The following is a 26531-nucleotide window of genomic DNA, read 5'->3' as shown; positions in this document are numbered from 1 at the left end:
TGTGCATGCAACTCTTGTTTTTAGAAGTCAGGGAAGCTGGAGTGCCCAGCGAGAACCCACGCAAACTGTACACCCGGAGAGAAACTGTGCAAACTCCACACAGAAAGATGGTGGATTTGAACCCAGCACCTTGCTGTGAGGCAAGAGTGCTAACTACTGTCTCATCCTGCTGCTCCTACATATAATTAATAAACAATCATTTTATATTATTATGAATGCAATTTGCACTAGTATCTAGCACAATCTCAGTCTTACTATTCTATTTGTTTTTATTATAAATACAATTTTCGCTCCCTCTCACAGCATAAAGCCCCTGCTATGTACCTGTGGCACTCTTACTAACTATGGTGGTTATTTCTAGTATCCTACTACTGTCCTCATTTTCCCTCAATAGAGTCTAGCAGCTAGCTAACTTGATAGCTAGCTACTACTGTACAATGATAGGAAAAAGAACAGCTCTAAAAGACATTATTTAAAGCTTTCAAATGGCCAGTGAAATTCATGCCCAAGAACAAAATAAAACTTTTGACTACACCTGTAAACCTGCTTAACAGTGAAGGATACGTTAAGCCATTTTATTTTGAAAATCAACCCCCTCCCCGGAAGCGCCCTCTGTCGGTCCGTGTACTCTGACAGGTTTATCAAACAGGGTCAGAAAGCTCTCTCGGAACTCTGCAGCCGCAGCGGCTCTGATTATTTCACCATCGGGGTTCGGTCCAACATGGCGGCTTACGGATGGAAATACTGATGACAGTCCGAAAGATCGCCTCGATTTGTACGATGGTAAGAAGCCGAATCCGGTGCTTTTATCCGCGGGGCGTGAATGCGCTGCGCCTCTGTCCGGTCCCCCCTCCCAGGGACGCTAGGCTAGTAGCTGCTCCGCTAGCCTGTTCGCTAACCTCACAGACAGGACAACATAATTAAAAGAAGAAAAAAACATCAGTCAGTCAGGGTTTCTCGGGAAAGTTGTAGAGCCTGCGAGGAGCATCAGTTCACCAGTGCTTATCCCGCACCTCTGTGTGGAAAGAGGAGAGGAGCTTCACGGGGAAACAAAGCGTGTTTTAACAGCCAGCCTCGGTTTGTTTACGCGGAGAAGGGCGAAAACTAGCTAGCCTAGCATGCTAGCTCTCACGGCAGCAGTCTCTGGACTCGCCTGGATAAAATTTACGGGCTTTCAAAATGACAAAGTTGTTGTTGCACCATTGCGTATGTAAGTCAAAGGTGTGATAGGCAGACAATGGGCGGATGTAAACAGCTCAGCCAGCTGACTACTGCCTGTTCATGTGTAACTGGTGGAAAATTTCCAGCAGTTCCTGTCATGGGATACACCCTGGATGCCCCCCAACCCCCACCGTGGACCTGCTAATAGTTTGGCTTTACTTCTATAAAAAATAAAGAAGCCTTCAGCAAGGCAGAAGAGCCCGGACAGTTTAAAGGAAACCAAAGTTGTTGGGTGTGACTGTGCATTTTCTTTTTGTTTTTTTTATACCGCCCTCTTTATCAGATCTGGAGCCATGTTTACGTTTGCACATGTAATGCCTTGTAAGGAGTTAAATAAGATTTCCCCAGACACACTCCACTCGTTAAAGAGAAGCTGAAGGTGAAAACGTGAGACATTAACACTGCCCGGTTTCCTGTTAATGTGACCAGCTCTGCGTTTGCTTCAAGCTTAACCTCTGACTGTAACTTGTCCTGTTTGCATGTGCTGCACCTTTCAGAGGAGGACAGATGGTGATGCAGATGCTTTGGAGAAGCCTGCTGCAGTCTTTGTCATTCATTTGTTGTTCCCGTGTGTAAGCTCTTATCCAGTGTTTTGTAACAGCCCAGCATTAATAAAGTATTCTGATTCTGATTCTGATCTACAAGACAGAAAAAAAATAGTTTGATTCGTCTCTGCTACCTTTGCGGGCTACGAGGTGCTGGCCGGATGGTGCTTGTTTCCACAGAAAGTTGATTTGGTTGTATGGAAAGTGCGAAAGCCACAAACAAAAGCTGCACAAGCCACAGCGGGGCACGGCCGAATTCAAGCGTTCGTCTGCCTTTGAAGTGTGAGGCGGTGGACCTTTGCAGGGTTCAGAGCGTTGGTGTTTCCACAACAAAGCAGTGAAGTGCATCTTTGAAACAAACTGCCTTTGCGTCCATCGAAGGTGGATTTGTATTTTTAAAAGTAGAAGCTTAAATTACTAGTGGTTTACACATTCACCTGACAAGCAAAAGATCCTCTGGTTTGATCCAAAGAGGGACCATAAATCCCCCTCTGTGGTTGTGCGTCCATTGAAGGGGGGAAAAAAATCAGCCAAATTAACACGCAAGGCTACAGAGGCCTAATTGTGAATAAGGGAGCAGCTGAGAGTAGCACTATGTGGCCAGAGTATCGGGAAATTTCAAAAGAAAAATAATTATTTAATCTAACCTTAACTGAACCAGGATAATATGGTGTGAGATTTAAAAAAAGAAAAATCCTGTCCAATCCATGGCAGTTGCATAGACTAGTAACACGCATGAACATGCACACAGCTAAGCTCCACGCGACGAAGCCTAAAACCTCAACAAACAGGGTTAGTAATAACTGAACCAAACTGTAAAGTTTCAGTTTAGTTTATTGAGATTTCAATTAAAATAAAACCTCAAACATGAAATTATATAAAATAGTTATTTGTGAAATGGATTTCCTCAGAAGTTATCCTCAAAGTTTACAGAGTTGGGCTTAACCAGGCAGCGTCAGGGTTAACCCTGGGTTAGCCTACATCACTATGGTAACAGATAGTTTGAGATTAGAAATCAACAGATATGCCGTGACCGCCTGCTGACTTGTCAATAGTAAGTAAATAACGTTACTCGGATTGTTGCACTGTTTGGTAGTACAGGACCCTGGTCCACCTTAAACCACCTTAAAAGTGTATTCAGGGAGAGCAGCTGCTTGAGGTCTAGTAGGTAGATATAGATATATTTGTAGTTCAGTGTGAACTTTGAGGAGAGACAGAAGAAATGAGTCTCATTGTCACGCTTTATAAGAAAAGATGGGAGCAGATAAAACACGTTATTACACACTCATTCCCAAAGTTACATTCCGATCAGTCATGCTTACATGCCTGGTCACCACTCAAACACTAATTTTGAGCTGGGAAGATTACAAAAAAAATCCTGATCATGTTACTTGAATAACATCTGATCTTTGCCTCGCCTGGTTTCCTGTCACTGTGCGCTTGTCCAGCAGAAATAAAGGAAAGAAGCTTCATTTTCTTTTAAAACGCAGCAGACACGGCTCGTCTCGTGGACTCGAGTTATTTCGGAGCACGGGGGCAGGAAAAGGGCAGACAGACTAATGCTTTCCTAGCATCCTCCCGACCGATCGTCATGATTAACAAACCCGATCGGTGTCTGACAAAACAGCCACTTAAGAGTTTCCACTCGCGCTGTTTTCTAACAGCCTTTCGTGCTGCCCCGACTTCACTTCAACTTTCATTTCCACCAGTTCAGGAAGTGCAGCTCGTTTCAGAATCGGCATAAACCAAAAAAAGAAAGCATGAGTTAATTAAAATGTGTGATTTCAGAGCACGCTTAGACCGCCTCACTCTGCACGCAGATGTTTGCTGTCGTCTTTGTTTGCCTTTCTGAGATCAGTGAGCTTGTTTTTGTTTACAGCCCCGTGCTGCTCGGAGGTTGTGTTTGTCTGTGACTTTACAAAGCGTTAGCAGCATCACCATCTTCATCATCATCATCATCATGCCCCTCGCCTCGCACTGTTTCTCCCTGCTGGTGTAATTTAATCCTCGGTTTCTAGCAGGACTGCAGGGTTATATGTCAGTGTTATTCAGAAGTGTTTTTATTGCACTGTCACATAAACACAGCCCTGCTTTCACATCCACGCTGTGCTATGAATCTGTCAAAATGCACTTCACATAAATGCAGTGCTTCTTTTAAAAAAACATTTATTCTACTGCAGCTCAAACACAAAACAAAATCAACAGGGCAGTGCTTTCACTTTATGTTATGCTACTTTAAACTTCTTTGCAGGCTTGCCCTGAGTGGAAGTATAGAAGCAAAATGCACTGCAAAGAAAACAGCTCAGCTCTCAACGGGGGGGGGGGGGGGAGTCATGTTGAATATCTATAATATGATATGGACAGGATGCCACATCAGGATCAACCTACAGAAAACTGTGGGGTGGTAGAGTTGTGTAAGGACGTCAGGCTCTCAGGCCACCCTCATGAAGTCTGTTTCTGATTATTTGGTGAGAGACATTCACACCAGTATCCTGCTGGAGGTCATTTTGTAGCTCTGGAAGTGCTCATTCTGTTGCAACAAACCTTCCTCGCAATGGCCGTCCTGGAGGAATTAGACTACCTGTGTGACCTCTGTAGGGTCCAGTTATGGCCTGATGACGATGGGGGTTCAAATTTGATTAATTGCGGGATTAATCAATGTGGGACTAATGTTTCAGTCACGTTAGAGCTATAAAAACAGGACTACAGCCTCGTTGCAAAAATAGAAATCGGTGGTTGCTCAGCAATTGAAAACAGTTCTAGCGACCAGAGGTGTGGAACACCCTCAGCTTGCGGGTCACCACAGTCACAGAGCAGTTGCACAGCAGGTCTCCTGGTTTTAGGCAACTTGTCTCCAAACAGTCAGATTCAGGCAGTCACTCTTGCTGTCTAATTGACAAACACAGCAGTCAGCCTGATTCAGCTGTGCCAGTGCAGTAGTGGGTTTGACTCGACCAGTTTGCAGCTGGTTTTGTTCTGGTTATGCTGCCATGAGCTTGTGTAATTTTTGTGGTTAAGTTGTCGTTGCAGAAGCTACGTCACAATTTGTGGAGGGATTTTTAAAAATGTTTTAAATTTCTGCCTTAAATCTGTGACGTTCCGATCAGACTCGTTTGCACTAGTTTGTTAACTGACATTAAGTTTTGAGCAGCTGTGACACAATCAGTCCAAGGGTCAACTCGCCCCCGTTCAGTCACAAACTGACGGCAATAAAATAAGACTGCTATCTTGATGAATAAAAGTTGCTTTGACGACCTGGGCGGCCCAGTCTGTGTAACAAATACTTCAGAGGAAACGAGACTGCTAACTTTTTGCACACATTGGGAATAATTGTGGTCATGTGTCTTTGAGCCTAAAGTCCCGAGTTCTCAGTGTCAAGAAGGCATCTTCTCTTTTTACCTGGCTAGATCGCCATGGTAACTAATGCTGAACACATAAACTGGACCGTAGCAGGTTATGTTCAAGTCATGCAACACTATCCCTCTAGATTGACGGAATGTGTTGCCCTCACTTTAGTCAGCTTTCACATTTTGGGTATCAATAAAATTGCTTTTCAGCATGTTTTTAAACGGTTACATATATGTAGATGTGATTAATGGGGCTCGTCAGTGTGCAGAGGAAAATAAAATGCAGAAACCGAGGATGTGAAGTGAAAAACACAGCTGCAGCAAGCAGATGGCTAAAAGTCCAGCAGAGCAGAGAAAAAACAGAGCAGGAAAAACTGAAAACTTTGAGGAGGAAATTAGAACAAAGGAAGTTTAATGGATCATTTTTCATTAAAACAAAAACACTGACTGCAAGTTGTTACACATCCAAAAAATATGAAAATGTTCAGGAAAAAATAAATAAAACAGTCATTCTTTTCCTTGTTTTAATTCTTTTCTTGCAGGGCGCCAATGCCTCTGCCTTGGAAAAGGAGATTGGACCGGAACAGTTTCCCGTAAATGAACACTACTTTGGCTTGGTTAATGTAAGTATCTGGTGGTGGCCGTGCACCCGTTTACCTGCTGCAGACTGCAGAGCACAGCCAGCAGCTACTAATCATGTCCGTCTGTTTGAAGATTCACACCGGATGTTTAGTTGTCAGGCCACTTCTTTAGTACTGCCGTGGCTTATTTGGTGTAAACGAGCAGAAAATGTGCCCTCCTCTAAATCCCCTGGCCTTCTCTCTGTTCCTTTTTCTTTCTAGTTTGGAAACACCTGCTACTGTAACTCAGTGCTGCAGGCTCTGTATTTCTGTCGACCGTTCAGGGAGAAGGTGCTGGCGTACAAGGTAAGTAATGAGAGACGAACTGTTGAGATAAAACCTGGTGCCCTGACAGAATGCAAACACAGCTAAATGCCATATTGATATGAAAGACTGGGTTGTATTAGAGAGTTACACGTTTAAGTTTTCATAAAAAGCAGATGTTTAAATTGAGCCAAATCTGGTGCTTGGTTTGTGGTGCAATGGTTCTCATAGGTTTTCATCTTGTATACCATTATAGCCATTTGATAGCCTCAACTTCCTGTTTGAATGTGTTAATTTGAGCTTATTTTAACTTATTTTTATTTGGATCTGGATTACTTAGAAGCCTTCCTTTACAAATATTGACTTAGTTGCTGTAGGACGGCTATCAAACTGCAAAATTACACCGGGACTCCACAGCCTTGATTCTATGTAGGACCATAACCAGAATTCAAACAGCTGAGTCAAGTCCTCTATTGTAAAAAGATGTGACGCAAGCAATGAGTGCCCTCATGAGTGCAGACTGACTAAATTGCACGTTGGCAGTTTATCCCATGAGTCTCCTGGGCCTGTCCAGAGGTTGCAAGTGTTGTGTACTCCACATCTGGGCAACCAACTACTAAAATTCAGTGAAATCACGGAGCAACCTAGTTGCAAGGAAGTTGTCGTCCTCTTTTGACTCTGTTGTGATGGAGCCATAAGATTGCTTAGTTTGTCAACATTTAGAGAGAATTGGGGAATGGCTGCAATCACAGCAATGTAAGATAGTGAAGGATGTACCCTCCTCGATTCAGAGATGGTCTATCCTGTAAATGGCCTCCTTGCCCCCCCGCTCAAACCAGCGTTCCTCTCTGTCCAGAATGTGTACATCCTCATCATTGAAAGATTTAGGTTAACTGACGATTCATTCATTCTTTGCTATAGTTCACATAACATGACTTCCATAGATTAGATCAAGTATGGAGGTTCAGGCTAGTGTAGCACGATAAGATAATGTTAAACTATCTCTGAGTTGCTGAGGCTTTTACAGCGTAACGTTGACTATCTCCGTCTTCTTCTTCTTCTCTTCAGGTGCAGCCTCGCCGTAAAGAGTCCCTGCTCACCTGCTTGGCTGACCTGTTCAACAGCATCGCCACACAGAAGAAGAAAGTCGGCGTTATCCCGCCCAAGAAATTCATCTCACGGCTGAGAAAGGAAAATGGTGAGTGACTCAGCATGATGCTGAACTTTGTTTTTCCTTTTTTTCAGAAAGAATATTCATTGAGGTCGAACGCTTCGACTCTGCAGCTCTGCCAGATTGTGCAGCTGCTGCTTGTGTACGAAATAAGAAAAAAAGTCGAAGTAAAATCGGAGACTTTCCCCCATCAGTCGCTTGTTTTAACCCCACTTCATCTCACTATTGACGAGCACAGCTGAGGCTGGCGGGGGAGAAAGGGGATGAGGCAGATGGAGTGGGGAAAGGAAAAGAATGAGAGGAAGGGGAGGGTTATCGCAGCTGAAGAAATATAATTGTCAGCCAGATCCTGAAGGGGAAAGCATTCTTTATTCTTTGTTCTCTTTTCTTCTCACGTCTGTTATTTCCTATATTCCTCTTTCCACTTCTCTATTCTCACGCCTCTATATTTCTTTATGTTTTCTATTTATGTTTCGTTCTGCTTGCTATTTTTATTTTGTTCCTCTCAGAGCTGTTTGACAACTACATGCAGCAGGACGCCCACGAATTCCTCAACTACCTTCTCAACACCATCGCTGACCTTCTCCAGGAGGAGAAGAGCCAGGAGCGGCAGCAGAACGGAAAACTGGTTCAGAATGGAGGTGGAGGAGTGGGCGGAGGAGGAGGGGGAGTAGGAGGAGGCGGTAGCGAATCAGGAGGAGGTGGAGAAGGGGAAGGAGGGAAGGAGACGCAGCAGACCTGGGTGCACGAGATCTTCCAAGGAACGCTGACCAACGAGACGCGCTGCCTCAACTGTGAAGCTGTGAGTGGCTCGAGTACTCTGAGTTTGAACTGCAGATCAGTATAAGAAGATGGGCGTGACTTTAAACCTGAATTCTTTTTACTGGTCACCAGGGGGCGACTCCTCGTGTTCCAGAAAGGAGGAATGGCCCTCTCATCCATTGCTATAGTATAGTTACGTTTTCCAGGAAGTCCAGACTGTTCCCTGATTGTCCCCTTGTCAAACACAGAGTGTGTATTCTGGAGTGTCTTGTGTATCTGTGACTGCCTCCAGCTGGCAGTAGCACCAAAATCAGTCTGAGCAAATCTTCTTCTTAATTGTCCAAGTTCAAAGTCAGGCTTTCTTTGTGTTATCTGCTTCTCTAAAACCTGAAACCCCAGTCAGAGATGATGATGGTGTGAAGAAGTATGACGATGGGGGTTATCAAATTTAGTGTTAAAGCAGGGCTTCCTGTGGGCTCATGTAAAAACCCTTCCCAGGTTATATGACTTTTCTTCTGCACAAAACAATCCCTCCGAGTGTCACGTCCTCCAGTCAGAGACGTGATCAGATGACTATAAAATAGTGTCAAATCTCCAAAGAACACAAAACAGAAGAATGCAACAGCATTGCAAATGAGATTAGCACACAGAGGGGCAAAATAAACTTTTGAAGTTAAATATTTTATCACCAAGCTCAGTGCTGCTGTTTATTTCTGATGACTGCAAACTGGCACAAGTTGTGGTTCAATCAGTGGTTTCAGTAAGGTACAGATTGACAACTTGCCCATATTAAATAGAATCAATATGACACTTAGAATATGCTGTAAATAAACAAATCGGTGAAAGCGTCACACTTCCAGATGATTTTAACCCAAAAGTCTGGACCTGCGTTCAGTCTATGTTAGCGCGGTGTTTTAAAAGAAGAGCTTCTTGTAACACAGGAAACTCGACCCAGCTCTCAGTAAGCCATTAATCTGGCTTCTAGACTTGACTACAGGTAAAATCTGTGTGAGACACTGAGTATTAATTTTTATCTTAATTTTCCACATTGCTCGTTTAACCGATTGGGTCATTAATGCCGTTGTCATAACGACACACCATGTGACCTTGGGCGTTCGCCCTTTGCTTTTGTTTCAGGTGAGCAGCAAAGACGAGGACTTCCTGGATCTGTCTGTGGATGTGGAGCAGAACACGTCGATCACGCACTGTCTCAGGTACGCCAAATTTATTAGCGATCAATAAATAAAAGAACGATTAAATGATGCTGGCTGATCTTAGTGACGGCGTTTGTTTCTGCTCATCAGGGGCTTCAGTAACACAGAGACGTTATGCAGTGAATACAAGTATTATTGCGAGCAGTGTCGCAGCAAACAGGAAGCCCAGAAAAGGTGAGTGACATCATCATCACGTGACTTTTCTGATTTTCTTTCATCACCTTTTGTTTTTGTTGCCTTTAAACCAGTTCTGTTACCTGACCTTCAGATAGCACACAGAGCTCTTACCAGGGAACTCTTTCACAAAGGCTTTTTCCACCTGATTGTTAAATGCATACATTTCATGCTGTAGGATCTGCTGGTCTCAGCAGGTTTTCAGATGGCGCAGAGAAGCTAATGTAAACAATGAAATCCAGTATGAAAAGGTCTCTGACGGGCCCTAAATTAAAAACAAGTGCCAAAAATGTGTTTCTTTACTTTATTGTGAAGTAAATGAACATTGATGGCATTTCTGATGATGCAGGATGAAAATACTGAACGTTTTGTCAGCTATTGCTGCTCACAGGCAGCAGCATTTCCGAATGTAAGTAACTGCAGGGCTTTTTACATCCTTTATCAATGAGCCGCTGCCATAGACGACATGCTGCCGACGTCGAAGTCTGAAACTGTTACCATCAGGTGCCAGCAGCAGCATTACAGTACAATATTAGTGGCACGGCATTATTTCCAGTGACAAAAGCATAATTTTTAACCACCTGCTTTTCCACCGTATAACCGTGTCAGCTATTTCCAGCCACCGTTTGCGCTTCATGTCATGTGGAGCACGGCAAGCGAGCGTGTCAGCGATGCACTCAAGAGAGTGTGTGTGTGTGTGTGTGGGCTTGTGTCGTGGTCGTGCAAAAAAATCCTACTTGCTTTTTTTTTTTTTTTTTTTTTTTTTTTTGCAGATTATGAGTGTGACAGGCACTCTGGTCACTGCGAGCAGTCATTATGCAGTTCAGTGTGTCCTGAGTGCGTGTGTGTGTGTTAAGCATATCCAAGATTTCGCTGTAATTTTTTTTTCTTCTGTTTTTGTACACAATCTGTGGCGACTCAAGTACATAAAGCATTTTGTTGACATGGAAAACTCTCGCTGAGGTGGTCGAGTCTGACAGAAAATCATAATTGCAGCTTTTGAAACGCCACGCATTTGTTGAACTTTTTAAGAAAAGCTTGTCACTCATTACTAGACTTTCCATCTTGGCTAAGCTCTGAAATAAACCCAGCACTGATGATAAAGCGGTCTCACAAGCTCACGTATCAAACATGGTGCAGTTATAGGGTTAAAGAAGAGATAAAAGCACATCTCTAGAAACCACAAAACCAACTTGTTCAAAAGTAATTGATGTTGGGAGCCATAACTGCAGTTAAATTTACATTTTAATTAGTTATATATTCTTAGTGGTGGTAGAAGCACCTTCAGGCATAATCAGAAGCTCTTGGGGGCATGCTTGAGGTTTTGTTACACGTAAAATTGAAACATATCACACAGTCATAAGTCTTTAACCCTCTCGAGGCAGGCGTTGCCGATTTGCAACAGTTAAAAACTAACAACCTGATTACCCCATATACATATTTTATGATTTTTTTTTTTTACTCAGAAGTACCACTGCAGGACCTGGTTGTGCATTAGCAACAAAAAGTTTAATTTGAGCCTGAGAGGGTTAAATAAACTGTAATTTGTTCAGTAAAAATCTAAGATGAGGCACTTTCTTGTTTTTATTCCATCAGAGTTACATCAGTCTATCATCGCTGAAGCATGAGCTCGTGCATTTTATCAGCTGACTCTGTTCAGAGCAGCTGCCGTGTCACTGCATGATGACCAAACACTGGTTTTCCATGAATACTGATGTTTGAGTTTTGATAAACCCGGCGCTGACGGTGCAGGGCTGTAGTGCTTTGCAGAAACAGATTACAAGACTGTGTGAGTGCATGGGGAACGCACTGTAGGAGCGGTTATCACAGCCTGTAACTGTCACACAGCTGTAAGTGCAGTACAACCACTTGAAAGTTTCTCTGAGTGGACAAATTTGTTCCATTAGACGGTACCCCACAAACCACATCTGATGTTGCTATAGCAACCATTGCCTTCCTGTTACATTCTGAGAAGTTCGTCATGGGCGTCAGTCTAATGCGAAGTCTATTATTAACAACTGAACAGCAGCTGGACGTCCCTCTGTCAGTGTTGCCTTTTGATATGAGTTTCTTTTTGTCTTCTTCTCTGCTCGCGATGGCGTCCGTCATACGGCGTCACGTGTTTATTAAATACGTACCAGCAAATGTTTTTGAGAGCCCGCTAAGTGCACCAAGCACCATCCATTAGCTTGAAAGGCCCATGCCAACACCAGCGTCTGCAGCGTGCATTAACGCAGAGCAGCACAAACGAAAAAGGTTCTGCCAAATTAGGGGGAGGAACACAAAACATGCTCCTCGTTCCTGACAGGAGGTCTGTGGACTGGCGTGGAAAGCTTTCAGCCTCTCGGTTTTTGTCGGGGAAAGATCGATCGTACTGCGCGCCTTTTTTGTGTTTCTGCTTTTTGTAATTTCAAAATGAAAAGGTTTTTTTTTTTTTTTTTTTTTTTTTTTTTTTTTTCCATCCAACAATTCAGTCTTCAAAGACAAAGATTTTTTAATCAATATTTCTCTCATCTCTCTCACTCAGGATGAGGGTAAAGAAGCTACCCATGATCCTCGCCCTCCACCTAAAGCGCTTTAAATACATGGACCAGCTGCACCGCTACACCAAACTGTCCTATCGCGTTGTCTTCCCCCTGGAGCTCCGCCTCTTCAACACGTCCGGGGACGCAACCAACCCAGATCGTTTGTACGACCTGGTGGCTGTCGTCGTGCACTGTGGCAGGTAGAGTTTATTGTTTTATTTCACTTTAATTTTTTGTCTTGAACTTGATGTGAATGTTTGCAGCTGCATAAGTGGAAGACATGCAGTAGAGCACAAACTAGTCTAGTTTGTGTTGTATGGTTAAAAATGAGCAGATCAAACTTGTAAACAGTCTTGTTGAAATGAGTCATTTAGTCTTCATAACAGTCCGAGGAGCAGACATTGTTCACATTATATGTGAGTAATTTGCTGAATGATTATAAAACCATTTAATACTTATCAGAGTTTTAAGTGTTTCTATATTGCATATAAATGGCACCCCTCCTCCAACCTTTATTTTTATTTTGCTCCAACAAACTGCTGACATTTCAGTTTCCAGTTCTTTCTTATGATGTGAACTCTACTTATGAACCAGATGGAAATAAGGCTTCATTTCAGTTTTGTAACCTTTCGTAAGCCGACCTTTATCATCATCCCACCGTGTTTTTGTGAGGGTGTGTCCAGTAAATAATGTGATTTGGCTTTTCCATGTAAAATAACAGAAAGGTTTTTTGTTTTTTTTTCCCTTGTCACTCATTAAATCCTCGCTGTTTTCTCAGTCTTTCAATGACCCAGACGTTATACTGATGGTATAAAAGAGAATGTTTAAACATTATTTTCAATTGCAGTTTAAGAAACTGCTCTCAGCCCTGACCTCTGTAAACACTAATTTTCAGGTCATAGTGGATAAAATATGAAGGTTACTTTTTAATAATTTTGGCCATTTTAAATTTAAGAAAAATAGGATTATTAGTCATCATGCGTGCAATTAATCCATCCATTCGCCTCCATTTATCCTTTTCAAGTTCGCAGGGGGCGCTGGAGCCTGTCCCAGCTGTCATAGGGCGAGAGCTGGGGTACACCCTGGACAGGTTGCCAGTCTGTCACAGGGCTAACACATAGACAGACAACCATTCACACTCACATTCACACCTATGGGCAATTTAGAATAACCAATTAACTAACCAACTAACTGCATGTCTTTGGGAGTACCTGGGGAGAACCCACGCAAACATGGGGAGAACATGCAAAATCCACACAGAAAGACCTCAACCTGAACTCAGGACCTTCCTGCTGTGCGGCAACGGTGTTAACCACCGTGCAGTTCATTACGCCAAATTTTAAAAGACCGAGATGGCGACCATGGAAACGGTCATCTCAAGGCTTCAAAACACGACTTCAAACACTGATGGATATCATTATGGTAGCTGTGGTGTGGTCAATCACGTTAAATGCACTTGGTAGTATTACGGTAGTGTTACATGTCAGATGTTACAATGTAAAACATTTATAATTTGTACTACCCACATCAGCTTTATCGACTGTATGTACCTGATCTAATGTGTTGAGGCTTGGGTTTTCTGTTAACAGCAAAATTTAATTAACACTTCACCTCCAGGGGGCAGCATATCAGTAGATGTTTTCACATAACACACTGCTGTTTCATTTGAGATATTCTTTCTCTCAAGAAGCTTTACTTTATGCTTTAAGCTGCCACTGTGCATAAAAATCAGCTACCTGTAACCTGTAAGTAACTCCTTGCGCCATCTTGTGGTTGAAATTGGCGTTGCCCCAAAGTCCAGCCTAGTTGATCTTCAGTTGATATCTTTGCAACACCGTACACACACACATATTTTTGTGTTGAGTCACAGCTGCTGTTTACTCACATTTTTATGATAGTTTTAATTGACTTTGGAGTTTTTTAACAGTTTTAAATTTTACAGAAAGTTCTTTTAAACCTTCAATTATGCACTAAATAAAAATATATGGAAATATGTTTGGAAACATCTGGTTTTAAGTAATTTGTCTCTTGATTCTGTTTCAGAGGACATAGAGGGGATATTCCTAAAGTTATTGTTTTGTTTTTTTTTTTATTAGAAAAAAACTGCTCATTAACTCATTCATCAGATATTTATTGGATAAAGATATAAAGAGGAAATAAGTCCATGTGTCCCTGTAAACACTGCATTGCTGCGGTTCGCCTCAGGCTGCTCGTTGTTTGAATCGGTGTCCATTGGCTCGCTAAGTCCGGTCAGCCGATGAGTTGACGTCAGCTGATGTGTAAGCGAGCATGTGCGAGTCATTAGTCACTCGACTATGTTCCTCCTGCAGATGAGATGTAATCTAACACCGGAGCTTTCCTCAGGAGGACAGACGTCATGGATAAACACAAAGACTGTCTCGTGCTGTGCTGCGTGTGGATGTGAACATCTTTCTAACAGCAGCGTCAGTTCATCACCAATGTTTTGGTCTCTTTTGACAACGTGAAACAACCAAAAACAGCAAAACATTTTCACAATAAATGATTTTTCTTCCAGTTTTTAAAAAATAATCCATCTCTGACTGACTTTGTGAAGAAGAAGAATTTCTTTAAAACTTACAGTATTTATAGGATCAGGAGTTTATGTAGGAGTAGGTAATAGATAATGTTCTTAGACTACACATTTTTCAAATCAGAGCTCATTCTCTTGACAATACTTAGTCAACAGGTAATACTATAGTTTTAAATAGATCTAATTTTCTTATCAGTTATTTCTTTATTATCAGTTTGATCTGAAGGTCAATCTATTGACCTTGAAGGAGAGGTCAGAGGTCAAATGTTGCATTTGTTTTTTTAAATGTTGACAAAAAAACAGCACGCTTACAAGTTATCAGGCTTTTTGTCAGTTTGCCACCAATAAATCATTAAGTTGACCTTGAAGACTTTACTGGATGTAAGCCAAATTGTAATGGATTGTTAACACAACCCTGCTCGACACCCCCACAAAGTTTTATCAGAATTCCTTCAAAACTTTTCCAGCTGTCAGAATGACCCACAAACACTACCAAAAACAAAACCACGCTGGCAGTAAGGATGATGAGAATCATCATGACTCTGCTGTCTTATTTCTTAATGCGTCTCTGTGTCTGTGCCCTGCAGCGGTCCAAACCGCGGACACTACATCACCATCGTCAAGAGCCATGGCTTCTGGCTGCTGTTTGACGACGACATCGTAGAGGTGAGAAGCGATCTTCTGCATTTTACAGGAAATCAGACGTCTATAAGTAGTTTTCTCTTTTTTTGTGCTGCTACAGTGGCAGATGCTCACATTAATCATAGCCAATAAAACTGCAGAGCTGGAAATGATCATAATGAGTCTAACAGACCCCCTTAAAAAGACCAGATCAGTTTAAAGGTGGTAAAACAAGTGTGAACTGTTTAAATTGAGCATCAGCGTTTCAGCTCACATCAGACTGAGCACCGACTGAAAGATTAAAATTCCCATCTCCACATAAGCTTCCCATCTAATCCAAAACCAGACAGGAATTCCAGGCTCACAGTCTATCCTGGCTCTCCCGAATGTTTTGTCTGGACTTCCTGCAGCGGGCTGACCTGCATACCTGAGCCTGATGAGGAGCCGAAATTGGGTTTAGCGATGGGGATAAATGATGACGGGTGGATAAAAGTGTCCATTAAGGAAAAAAGATGAGCGATGAGAACATACCTGCTTTTATTGGACATTTATCTTTCTCCTTTCTCGCTCATGGTCACCGTGTACCTTCTCTTAATTGAATCATTACTCATCTCAGTCGTAGTGTTATAAACTGAGATGACCTGGACATGTTTGTTTTTTTTTTTTTGTTTTTTTTTTACATTACAAATATGAGAGACTGTTTCTCTGTGTGCTCCAGCCCTCGTTCCTCCTTTAATTTTCACCGTCTCTGAGCAGGTGGTGCAGACATAGAGGCTGAATATGTTTTTTGTTATTTTGAACTTTTACACAGCAGCTAATGATTTCACTTTTTTTTTTTTTTTTTTTTTCCCCCCCCCTCCGATGAGTTTGGTTGTCATGAAATTGCCGTTCTGCTGATTACCCATGTGCTTCTGCTGCAAAACCATCTGCTTTCCTCTCTGATGTGGCAACAGCGGAGGGAAAACATGGCTGTCTACATAGTAACAACAGTCTGACATCCTTGGAGCATGCGTGATAGTGCTCAGCCCCCGTTAAACGGTTTCCCAGCTCCACTCAGCACGCTGTCATCTCGGTAGCTGACATGTCAGCAAGGAAAAGACGCAGCACTTTAAAAACATTAAATAACATGGTGACACTTTGATGAACCATCAATCCAAACAGGGAGATCTGCCAGCATCTATATCCCTGCCATACAGGGAGTGCAGCTCTGCTAAGTTTGCAGTGTGAGCCGATGGCCTGCTGTAGCTCTTTAGCCACTGGCGGCCCGCCACATCACGCGGCCTAAGCTTCGGCGTGCTGCTGTGTTTCAGCGAAGTAACCTTTCAGTCTGACGTTTTTCTTTCTTGATGCCAGAGGGAAAGGTATGCCACAGTAATCAAACTATCAGCAGCTCGCTGGCTGTGCAGTCGTCACGATGAGGCGTTCCAGAGCTTGCTGACGTTTAGTCTGTAGTTAGTGGTAAATGAGACACTGATCTGCAGATGTACAGTCTCAGCCAGTGTTAGCATCCTTCATTAATTCTCAAATAACCTACGTCAGGAGTAGTTATTTTTATTAACAGTGTTATTTACAAGGAAAAGGCTTATTGTGCTGCGTCCCTAGATGGGATAGGCTTTCTGTCGGGTTCCGAGCCTGCTTAGAGGGGGGGGGGGGGGAGAACTGTGTTTGCATTAGAAGTTGGTGAGAATGGTCTCTGCATATGTACTGTATTCCGTTACTTTATTAATATTTAAAACTCTAGTTGGTATTGGTATGGCGAGTAACCTCCAATCCAAAGTAATCCAAAGTATTCAGAATACTTTGTAACGGAATACGTTACAAAATAAATTTTGGGGCATGTAATCTGTAGTGGAATACATTTTAAAAGTAACCTTCCCAACACTGCATCAGTTCCAACTGGATGCTGAATGAATTGGTTCGCGTTAGCCGTTTCAAGACTTTTCTATACAGTTGGATAAGAATAACTGACACTATTGTACGGTGGCTCTGAGAGTTCACATGCACTGCAACTTAAAACACCTACAAATAGAAAAATGCTGCAAAATTACACAAAACACAAGGGAAGTTGGATAAAACACAATAGCATATATAAAAATATATATTTTATATAATATTTTTTTAAACTGTTATGTTTGTTGGGTTGACCTACAGCGATGACTTAAAGCCACAAAAGAAAGTCTGCTAACTGCAGTTTGTCCTTATTTTTTTATGTTTTTATTTTTTTTAAGTGTGTGTGTGTGTGTGTGTGTGTGTGTGTGTGTGAGTGTGTGTGTTTTAACTTTACAATTTTACAGATTTGTGTAGTTTTTCGTAGCTTCAAGCAGCTTTTTGTGGATATACACACATCCATGTTGTATCACAGTTAATTAGCATAATCAGAGGGAAAAATATAGTTCTTATAAATAAAGTTCTAGTTGTATATATCGTCTGTTTTAAGCTGCTCTGCCTTACTGCCTTATACTAAAGGGGTAGTAGAAAAAGACAGAAAACGAGGCATGTAAAACACATCTACAGTCGGGGTGCACTTTATGAGGTGAAACAGTATACTTTAATGCAGTCCAGGACACCTGTGCCCCCAAAATATTCATTTTTATAATGCTTGTAATGTTTGGTTTTTCCTTATATAGTCACACCGGCGTTGATTTGGTTATATTATAGCACGAGAGGTCACAGCTAGTGTTTTAGAAAATACTTTCAAGCATTTGGAGGTCATTTTAAACACATGTGCTCCTCTCTGTGCATTCGCAGTAGCAGTTCAGCCAAATCAAATATCTAACGTACACGTTATTTTCCCAGTTAGAATGGTTTATTTTGCTTTAAATCTCCTCGGCAGTAGGAGACATCACCCTGCTGTTTGCAGGAAAGAGCTCAGTCAGTCATCAGGGACTGATGGTTAAAACTGATAAAAACTCCACAGTATTTTTCCACTACAGCGGGACTTTGGCCCGCTCAGACATCTGGTCTGGAAGATTCTGCTGAGCCTGCAGAGAAGAAAGATTAACTTATTTTTTATGGTTTATGGAGATTTACTCTGCGTGCCTCTCTCTGTTTTATGTTTTAGCTTGAACTCTTTTTCTGATAAGTTATTTTGATCCCTTTTTGGCTGCTTGTTTCTGCCGTTTCCTCGTGGAACTCAAACTTATTTAGTTTTCTACAATTATGACCCCGATATCTTTCACTCCAAAAGTGCAGCTTTTGTTTTCTAGCTCCCATAACTTTACTTAACCCAGAAAACTGCTGGATTGAATAGGAGCCAGACAATATTCATCAATTATCAATATAAGCAAGACTGGATGTGCTTATAATAGGGTATGTTTCAACCACGGTGGAAAATGTAAAAGGAATTTTCAGAGACGACATCCAATAACAAAAGAAGTAAAAACCCCTAGAAAAGCTTAAGTGACATTCAGAAAACAAGATAAAATGAAGATAAAACAGTACAATAAAATAAATAAATGGTAATTTATTTATTCATTTTGAGAATTGTGCACACAAAACCTTCCATATAAACATATTGTTTCTTCGTTCCTTATTTATGCACACATTTGCTAAAATGGCGCAAGTAAATTGATAATTTTAAACTGCACTTTATTAATTCTCACATTTTATGACTGGATCCTCGTAGAAACTCTTCTTCCCACTTGTGCATCTTTGCAGATATTTGGATAGTTATTTTGAAGCCTCTGTCCAAATGAATGAGGAGAGGTGCCCTAAAAATCATGGTCAGAAAATGCATGAAACTGTCATTCAAATATGATTTTTTTTTTTTTTTTTTTTTTTTTTTTTTAAATGCCTAAAGTTAGGTAACTTTGCAGAATAAGTTTCGTAAATCTTTTTTGTAAGATATATATTTTTTTAAAACTGTTATATGACATTGCATTTTCATTTTACGGGGCCGTCGGAATAATTGACGAAGACAAATTTCCTTACTTCTTGTGCTAAGTTTAATAGACTACAGCTGAGTTTGATTCAGTTTACTAAAATATTAAGTATCAAAGTTTTAACCGGTGAGAGTTACAGCGTCTCATTTGTCCATGTGTATACTCTTGTTTCATCATGGTTTCGGTCCTCTTGTATTAGTTTTTATTTAGTTATTGTCTTTTGTTTATTGAGGGGGGGGGGGGGTTGGAAACCTATTGGCCAGTGAAGTTAACACTGCTTTGAAAGCAAAAACAAGGAGAACCAGATCCAGGTTATTACTGTATCCTGATACGGGTTCTAACCTCTGTTGTCGTCTTCTGTCGTAGAAAATTGACGCGCAGGCGATCGAGGAGTTCTACGGTCTGACCTCGGACATTTCCAAGAACTCTGAGTCAGGATACATCCTGTTCTACCAGTCCAGAGACTGAACCAAGGCGGTCGTAAGTCCCCAACAGACTGTCACTCAACAGAGGGGGGAGGGGCTTATGGCAGCCACCTGCTCCGCCCTCACTTAAGTATCCAGGCTTATTTCCTGTAGGCGGAGCTACACTGGAGTGCCACTCGGGACGGGTTGAGACGTGTGCGGCAGGTCTTGTGACAGCCTTCTGGATTACCGTTCAAATCCTCTGTGTCCACACTGCTGCAGCAGAGCACCTTAAAAATATATTTTAAAAAAACATCCACTAGAACCCCCCACCCCCCCTGGCAGATTCCACAACACTCGCTTTGCACTGTGGGCAGACTGACCAATCCAAGAGGCTGACATGTGGAGGACGAGCAGGAGAAGATGATGCGGCATAACCAGCTGTTTTGGATGCAACTGGTGTCGGGGGTTAAGGTCCGAGTCGGCCCTTTTTGTGGCTTGTTGCACTGACACGCAACTCCCCCAAAGATTCCCTTAACGTCTGACGGCACTGTCAGAAGTCCCACCTGTCACAGCAAAACCACTGACACTACCTGTAGTGAGTGAACGGCTTGAATGTGAGCGCGGCGCTTTGATGATAGTTTGCGGTGTTTTGTATAGTGAAGTTTTGCCAATCACGTCCTGCGCAGTGTTACAGGCGAAGGTTGAAATGGAAACCAGCCACCAGGGAGGTGCTGATGGAGCTGCAATGTTCCCCACACTCATGAGTAAGGCTCTTTGTTTCAGGTTTAAAATTCTTAACTAAAAAAATAAAGAGAAAAAAGTGAAACCAGTTGACCAAAAGTACAATTTTGCAGCTTGTATAATTTTTTTTTTTTAAACAACCCTGTTTAAAGAAAAGAATACTTTGCCACATGTTATATTTTTTAATCCAGTCCTTTGGATCACCAACAGTCCTGTTCTAGATTCTAGAGTGTCTAAAGTCTAAAGTGTCTAAAGCCACTCGTGGTGCCACAGTGGGGGAGGGAAAAGAGCTCAAAGGAAGTATTTCAACAGCATAAGCTAATTTTTAAAATGCCAGCTTCTCATGGTTTTGACAGCAAGCACACGCTCCTTTGCTCTCGAGGATGTGTTGTTGTAACATGTCTGACTTTTTTAAAGATGCCACAATATGCACATTTGTACTTTTTGTTTTTCTTTTTAAAGGGACGCACTATGAGACTAGTGCTTTTTTTTCCCCCTTTAAGTCAGCTCTGATATCCACTTTACACACTACACGACACGCAGTGTCGAAGTTTGTCGAGTTTGTCTCATGTGCTTATGGATGCCTCTCTGCGCACACACGCCTTTACCCTTCTACAGCTGGTTCATCTCGCAGTTTCAGCCACGCCAATTTTGACTCTGGCTTAAGTGTTTTTCGTGCAGCTGCAGCTCTGGCAGGCAGTCAGGTTTTTACATAACACGTTTTCCACTCCAGAATCGTAAATTGCAGCCTTTGGTAACGCTGAGTGATGCCAAAGGTCTGCGGATGTGATCCGCTGATGCTCGGCTACACGGTTTATTTTATTGCAGTAAGACCATCTCTTTCGCATGTTTGTCTCAGCCGCTTTTAAATGGCTTCCCCTCCTCAGCATCAACAGCAGCTTCAGATTTAGGGGCGAAGCATCCTGTGAGATGAGCTGCATCGTGGTTATCTTACTGTTTCTGAAATGCTCATTAAATTGCAGCCTGGGCTAAATTGAGTTACTTGAATGTTAGCGCTACTCTGGGCAGCTGATTGAAGCTAATTAATCAGCTGAGCATTTAGTGATTCCAGTAAGTAGTGCTTCAAGTGATCACATAACTGGATAATTTTGGGCAGGATTTCTTCTTCCTTAGTTAAAAAAAGAAAAAAGTAAAACTTGCATATGTAGGTAGGTTAGACAAAAAATGATTAACTGCAGTCTTCCTTTAGAGGGGTAAAAGTGGAGAACTGGGTTACATAGTAAAATTCATAAGTATAACCAAGATTTATGTTTACATTCTCTCTTCTTATTTCAGGATATTACAGATGATATTACAGATGAATGTGTTTGTGTAGGTTCTCGGTCATCCAGGTGATGTTGGTCTTGTCAGCTTTAAGGAAGAAACTGCACTTATTCATGTCTAAAAACAACACCTACTTCCAAAGGGTCGACCCCCCATTAGGGGTTAGAAACTTGAGAGACACCTTTTGCATTTAGAACTTTTTCAAGCTCTCTTTACTACAGATTCATCTTAAAGCTGCTGACAGGCTCTGCTGAATTCAGCACCTTAGTGGTGCTGAATTCAGATTGGCAAGGCTTCAGTCACACAGGCCTACAGACAAGTCGGTGATTATCCGGTGACCAAAAGTTTATCCTCCAACCAGTTGGCAAGTGGTTGTTTGCTTTTGCCAGGGTACTGCATCCAAAACCTCCAACTTGTGGTTGCTTTATCGATATTTGACTTTAAAGGTCTCAGTTTTCCAGTTTGCGTCACACATTATGCAGTTGCTGTCGAGTATTTTGTGAGTCCTTCATGCAAACTACCGGTCACCATGGCAACCTGCTAGCAACCAAAGAAATCGCAAGGGGGCATTCGGTTCAGCGCCGTATACCTCTTTGGGACCAGTTCCATGCTAGCTACTGAAGGCAACCACTTGCCAACCCATCTAGGAACATACAATTTTCCCTAGCAACCAGCGGTTGCCAAATGCCGCCAGCTGGTCTCTAGGGCTGTGTGTCCAATACAGTCACAGAACACAGAAGTGTTTTTTGGTCTGTTTTTTTTTTTTCTTCTTTTTTTTTTTTTTCTTTCTTGTCCTTAAAATGTCTGAAAGTCCAGCGTCACGTCTTCCAGTTGCTTCCAAATAAAACTTTCGGAATTTAAGATTTCAAGGGTCACAACATGTTTGACATATTTGCTTGCATACCTGACTGCCTGTTTGAACTCAGGTCTTCAAATTACTGCGTTTCTCTAGTATGATGAAGACCAAATATTTAAAGATCTTAAACTTGCCAACTTTGAGAAACAGAATTAAAACTTACAAACAGGGTTTGATTGAGTTGATCTGAGGAGAAGCAGAAGCCTTTTTAAAGCCTCGGTCTCGCTTTCCAGCTGTGGGTTAACCCTTTCCGCCTCCGTTATTTTCTTATTAATTGCACAAACCAAATATAGTTACACTTTTTTTTTTTTTTTTTTTTTTAAACCCGAGTTTAGTTATTTTGTTGTATATTTTACACTCCCAAGCTGATAAGCCTCCATGCTATCACTCCTTCGTAACAGAGCTGCAGCAGATGCAAAGCGGATTTGGAAAAAAAGCTCTATGCAGCCTTTAAGGTGTTTATATTATATAGCTGTTGAGTTTTGAATGTTAACATGTACAGTCAAATTAAAAAAATAAATAAATAAAAAATAGGGCTGCTGCTTGACCTGTGACATGTGGATTTGGGTGCATCGCAATACGGTGAAGTCGCTTGTCTCCGCTTTTAAAACTGAAAAGCACTTTTAAATATTTGTCAGAAAACTTGTCATTTTGTCCTTCAATCGTGCAATTTAGTGAAAGTAACAGCATTCATGTTTGTGGCTGTACAGTGTTTTCACTTTACCACAACCTAGCCCAAAGTCCTGACTCCCAGAGTTAAAAAGTAAACAAATGTAAGGGAATTCAGGTTGAGTCTTGAAGGCGTATCACATCCCCCAAAATACTGCAAAGTAATTTTCATTTCTTCAGAGAATGATTTAAGTGCTCTGAAAAGTGACACTTTTTATCATCATTCAGGTTTTATGTCCGTAACACAGAGCAGCCAAAATATGTTACAAAATAATGTGAGCTTGTGGATTTCGCTCTCTTTGTTGCATAAGCCTTTCTGTTAGTTCTGCCAGCATGAGAAAGTTTAAAGTTGGACGTCGTGCAGCCAGAGCCCTGGCCTTAACCTGCTTTTTCCAACGCATTCTCATCCAGATGCATCCGTTACACACCAGGTGTCCTCTAGCTTTGGTGCTCTAATGCTCTAATGGCCATGTTGAACACAAATACAGTGCTAATGAGGAGACTGAAGGAGGAGACCCTGTTTTTCACCCAATATGGACCTTTGTTGCACACTGGTTAGGTTTAGGTGAGATTTAGCCTGTCTAGTTTGCATAAAGTTGCTTTCAGCAGTGCCTATATTGTATTTCCTCATTATAAAGTTGACGTGTGTCTGTTAGCTCCGGATGTTGCAGAATCCTGCAAAATATGGGTTATCCAACCGATCAAGTTATCTTGGTTTCAAGGTAATAGCAATATGACCAATCTAGATCAGGGTGGGTAAAGTTAAATCACTGTCAGCCTCTTCCAAAGTCATTCTGTCCATTTATGTTACATAAAACTACAACTACAAATAGTTTAACTCAACAAATACCTCATTTGGCTCAAAGTTCTTAAATCTGTGTAAACGACTGGGAGGAGATCGAGCGACTTCCTTGACGATGCATCCGAAGCACTTCACTCAATGAGTCGAAGGTTCAAAGTCAACACTATTTCTCTTTCACGTCTGTGCTGCTCTTTAACTAATCAACTTAAAGGAAGTAATCTACATTAAAGGAAAGTGTTGCGCAATTTTTGTGTTTCGTTTTTTCTTGGGGGCTTAGTAGTTTTATAACTTTCGGACATCTGAAGAAAGTCATTTTTGGCTGCAAATGACTTGAAACACCAACAGAATCTGTGGACTCTAAGTTGCGTTCATACATACCAAATGATGTTTATATTGTTTTTATTTCTTTTCTTTTTTTTTAAATAAACAAAGTGTAGGTCTACTCAAGATGTAAATAAACACAGACAAGCACAAAAGCACATTATTAGGGAGATGGAAGTCCACAGATTCAGCTGGAAGCCTTTTTTTTTTTTTTTTTTCTTCTTTTTTTAAATATGAAAACCAGAATTCATTGAAACAATGTGTTGGATGCTTATGTTGAAGCAAGGCTCTTTTTATTTAAATATTATTATTATGAATGTCCATGTTAACGTTTTTTCCTTTGATGTTCTGCTTTGTTTTTATTTTTATGTATTTTACTAATTTTGATTGCCTACTGTTGTCTGCTGTATGTAGGCAGCTCTGGAAATCTGAGGATTTATTTTGATCTAATTTGGGGAGTGTGAAGTGAGAGATGTGTACATAAATACAGATGTTATTATTGGAATATAAATAATTGCTTGCTTGGAATAATCAACAAATCTAGATCGAGAATATTAGTGTACGTTATCTCTCAAAGATACCTTTCTTATGGTTGATATCTTCAATCTGCCTGGTGCTTTAAAAATTGCAAACCCCACCCATCTGGCACACCGGGCAGGCCAAAACAAACAAACCCAAATATATGGAATGGTCACAATGGAGCTGTGAGTTTATTAACATACACTCACTTTATAGACATTCTCTTATTAGATGTTGGTGTGCAAAAAAATACATGACTGTCCAAAACCTGATATGCGATCACAGTGTTAAAGGAAAAATCCACTTTAGGTTACATAAAGGATTAAAATAAATCAGCAGCTGGTGTTGGTGTTTGTTTCATTTTGTGTAGTCCTGATTGTGTTCGAGTTCTAATGATGATCAATGTCTATAAGAACACAGAAAAACGACTATACTGGATTGACAGAAACTGAGGGAGATGGTATATATTAGTATTGAGCTTCAAGTAGTTCCACTGCAAAGGTTTCACTATATTTAACTTTCACATTTATATGCTTGACAGCACTAATTTATAGATATTGCAGATGCCGTTATTATGTCTAATGCAAAAGTTCTCCATAATGGGGAGCTTTTTAGCTAAGATGTGGGAGTGTTTGCTGGAGTTTGCCGGCTGTCGATGGGTGAAATCAGTCACAAAGAGGTTATTTCACCAAAAACCACTTTGTTATTGCGTTGGGTTTAGCAGATTGCCGTGGTTGCACAAAATGTGGCCATCTATTTGCAATCACTAACTGGAAAAAGTGTGCAACCATTGTTCACCTTGAAAGTTAAAGCTGTGCCTTATGTCCTGAAACTGACATGTTTCCATAAGCAGATGAAGATGATCATTCTCCGTTTCAGGTTTGCGTTGTAATTTTCAGTTTCACCATCATTCCGCAAATAGTTGGCAAATGTTTGCAAACAAGTTGGCTTCTTCCATGCAAACCAAAACCAACCAAAGCATTTGCAAGAAGTAAAACACCTGTCAAAGTTTTGAAGAAATATCTTAAAAACTTAATAATTAATTAATAAACTATATTTATATTTAATAGGCAGAAAACAAACTGAATTCTTGTTTTTATGCTCAAATTTGAGCCGACACTGTGGACTTCTCAGAGAAGTCAGAAATTTAGTATAACATTCAACCCCTAAAACCATTTATGTCAGGAGTGCAAGTAAATAATAGTCATTACAGACACGTAAAAATACAGCAGCTGTGGCTTAACCCTTACATTCGGTGGTAGTCTAATAGATTTGTTAAGCACTGTAAAATAAAATGTCATCAGCAAAGAGTGGAAACTTTGGAGCTACACCTTCAATTCCAAGAGTATTAAAATATTGTCAGAAGAAAAGAAGTGGAGAGACAGAGGCCAGTTTTTGCACCCTAAAATATAAAAAGTTCCTTTTAGAGAAATGTTTTCATCTAGTCATTTTTATTATTGCTTTTATTGTTTTATAGATTTTATTTATCTAAAATTAAGAATATATGTCAGCGAGTAACAGAAGGCAGCAGTCAACTGACAGCTACAGGTGGATTTTTCCTTTAACAGTTGTCTCTTCAGAGCGTTTGGTCGTCCACATCACTCCCCTTTTCAGTCTCACCAAATAAATGTGTTTAACACAGTATGTGACGGACATACAGTGACTGAATGCATCATTAACGCTCCTCTAATGTATGTTTTTAGTGTGCAAAGTAGCAGCAGCCTCACTGAGACCAACACTGTTAAAATGAAGGTCAGGTAAACACAAGTAAGGTAATCTGCTTTTTAAATGGTTGCATATTTTTGTACCAGCTGAACACAGGAGGGTTTTTTGTTCATGCAGAGTCTGCGACTACAGACTGATCTGAAGGACCAGTAACCAAGTTGTCCTCTTGGTGTTTGTATTTGTGGGGCTGCTGCTGTCTGACGTTCATTCTGAATCTGTGGAGATGCAGTGAAGTTTGGGAATGACGCCTGGTTCTGATGGTGTCCAAACTGTTTGAAATAAAACACAAACTGGTTTTGATGATAACTCAA

General features: G+C 41.1%; 1 protein-coding gene across 1 annotated transcript; it reads left to right on the top strand.

Moving 5' to 3' along the window:
- Positions 1-619: 619 nt before the first annotated feature.
- Positions 620-26531, top strand: usp12b (ubiquitin specific peptidase 12b). Its single transcript, XM_084923633.1, has 10 exons — positions 620-783; positions 5656-5736; positions 5956-6039; positions 7066-7195; positions 7678-7970; positions 9068-9144; positions 9235-9318; positions 11846-12043; positions 14982-15060; positions 19263-26531. The coding sequence occupies exons 1-10, from the start codon at positions 736-738 to the stop codon at positions 19362-19364; spliced, it is 1176 nt and encodes a 391-aa protein (XP_084779759.1). The 5' UTR covers positions 620-735; the 3' UTR covers positions 19365-26531.

The sequence above is a fragment of the Perissodus microlepis genome, chromosome 3 (assembly GCF_051167445.1).
Source record: "Perissodus microlepis isolate ML-2025 ecotype Zambia chromosome 3, ASM5116744v1, whole genome shotgun sequence".
Classification (NCBI taxonomy): Eukaryota; Metazoa; Chordata; class Actinopteri; order Cichliformes; family Cichlidae; genus Perissodus; species Perissodus microlepis.
Note: the sequence above shows the minus strand (reverse complement) of the source record. Positions and strands in the feature narration are given on the sequence as shown.

What these genes read in the sequence shown, in the direction of transcription:
- usp12b (XM_084923633.1), top strand. Translation starts at nt 736, where the DNA reads ATGGAAATACTGATGACAGTCCGAAAGATCGCCTCGATTTGTACGATG. An exon ending in TCGCCTCGATTTGTACGATG is followed by an intron (nt 784 to 5,655) that starts GTAAGAAGCCGA and finishes CTTTTCTTGCAG; the next exon opens with GGCGCCAATGCCTCTGCCTT. An exon ending in TTGACGACGACATCGTAGAG is followed by an intron (nt 15,061 to 19,262) that starts GTGAGAAGCGAT and finishes CTTCTGTCGTAG; the next exon opens with AAAATTGACGCGCAGGCGAT.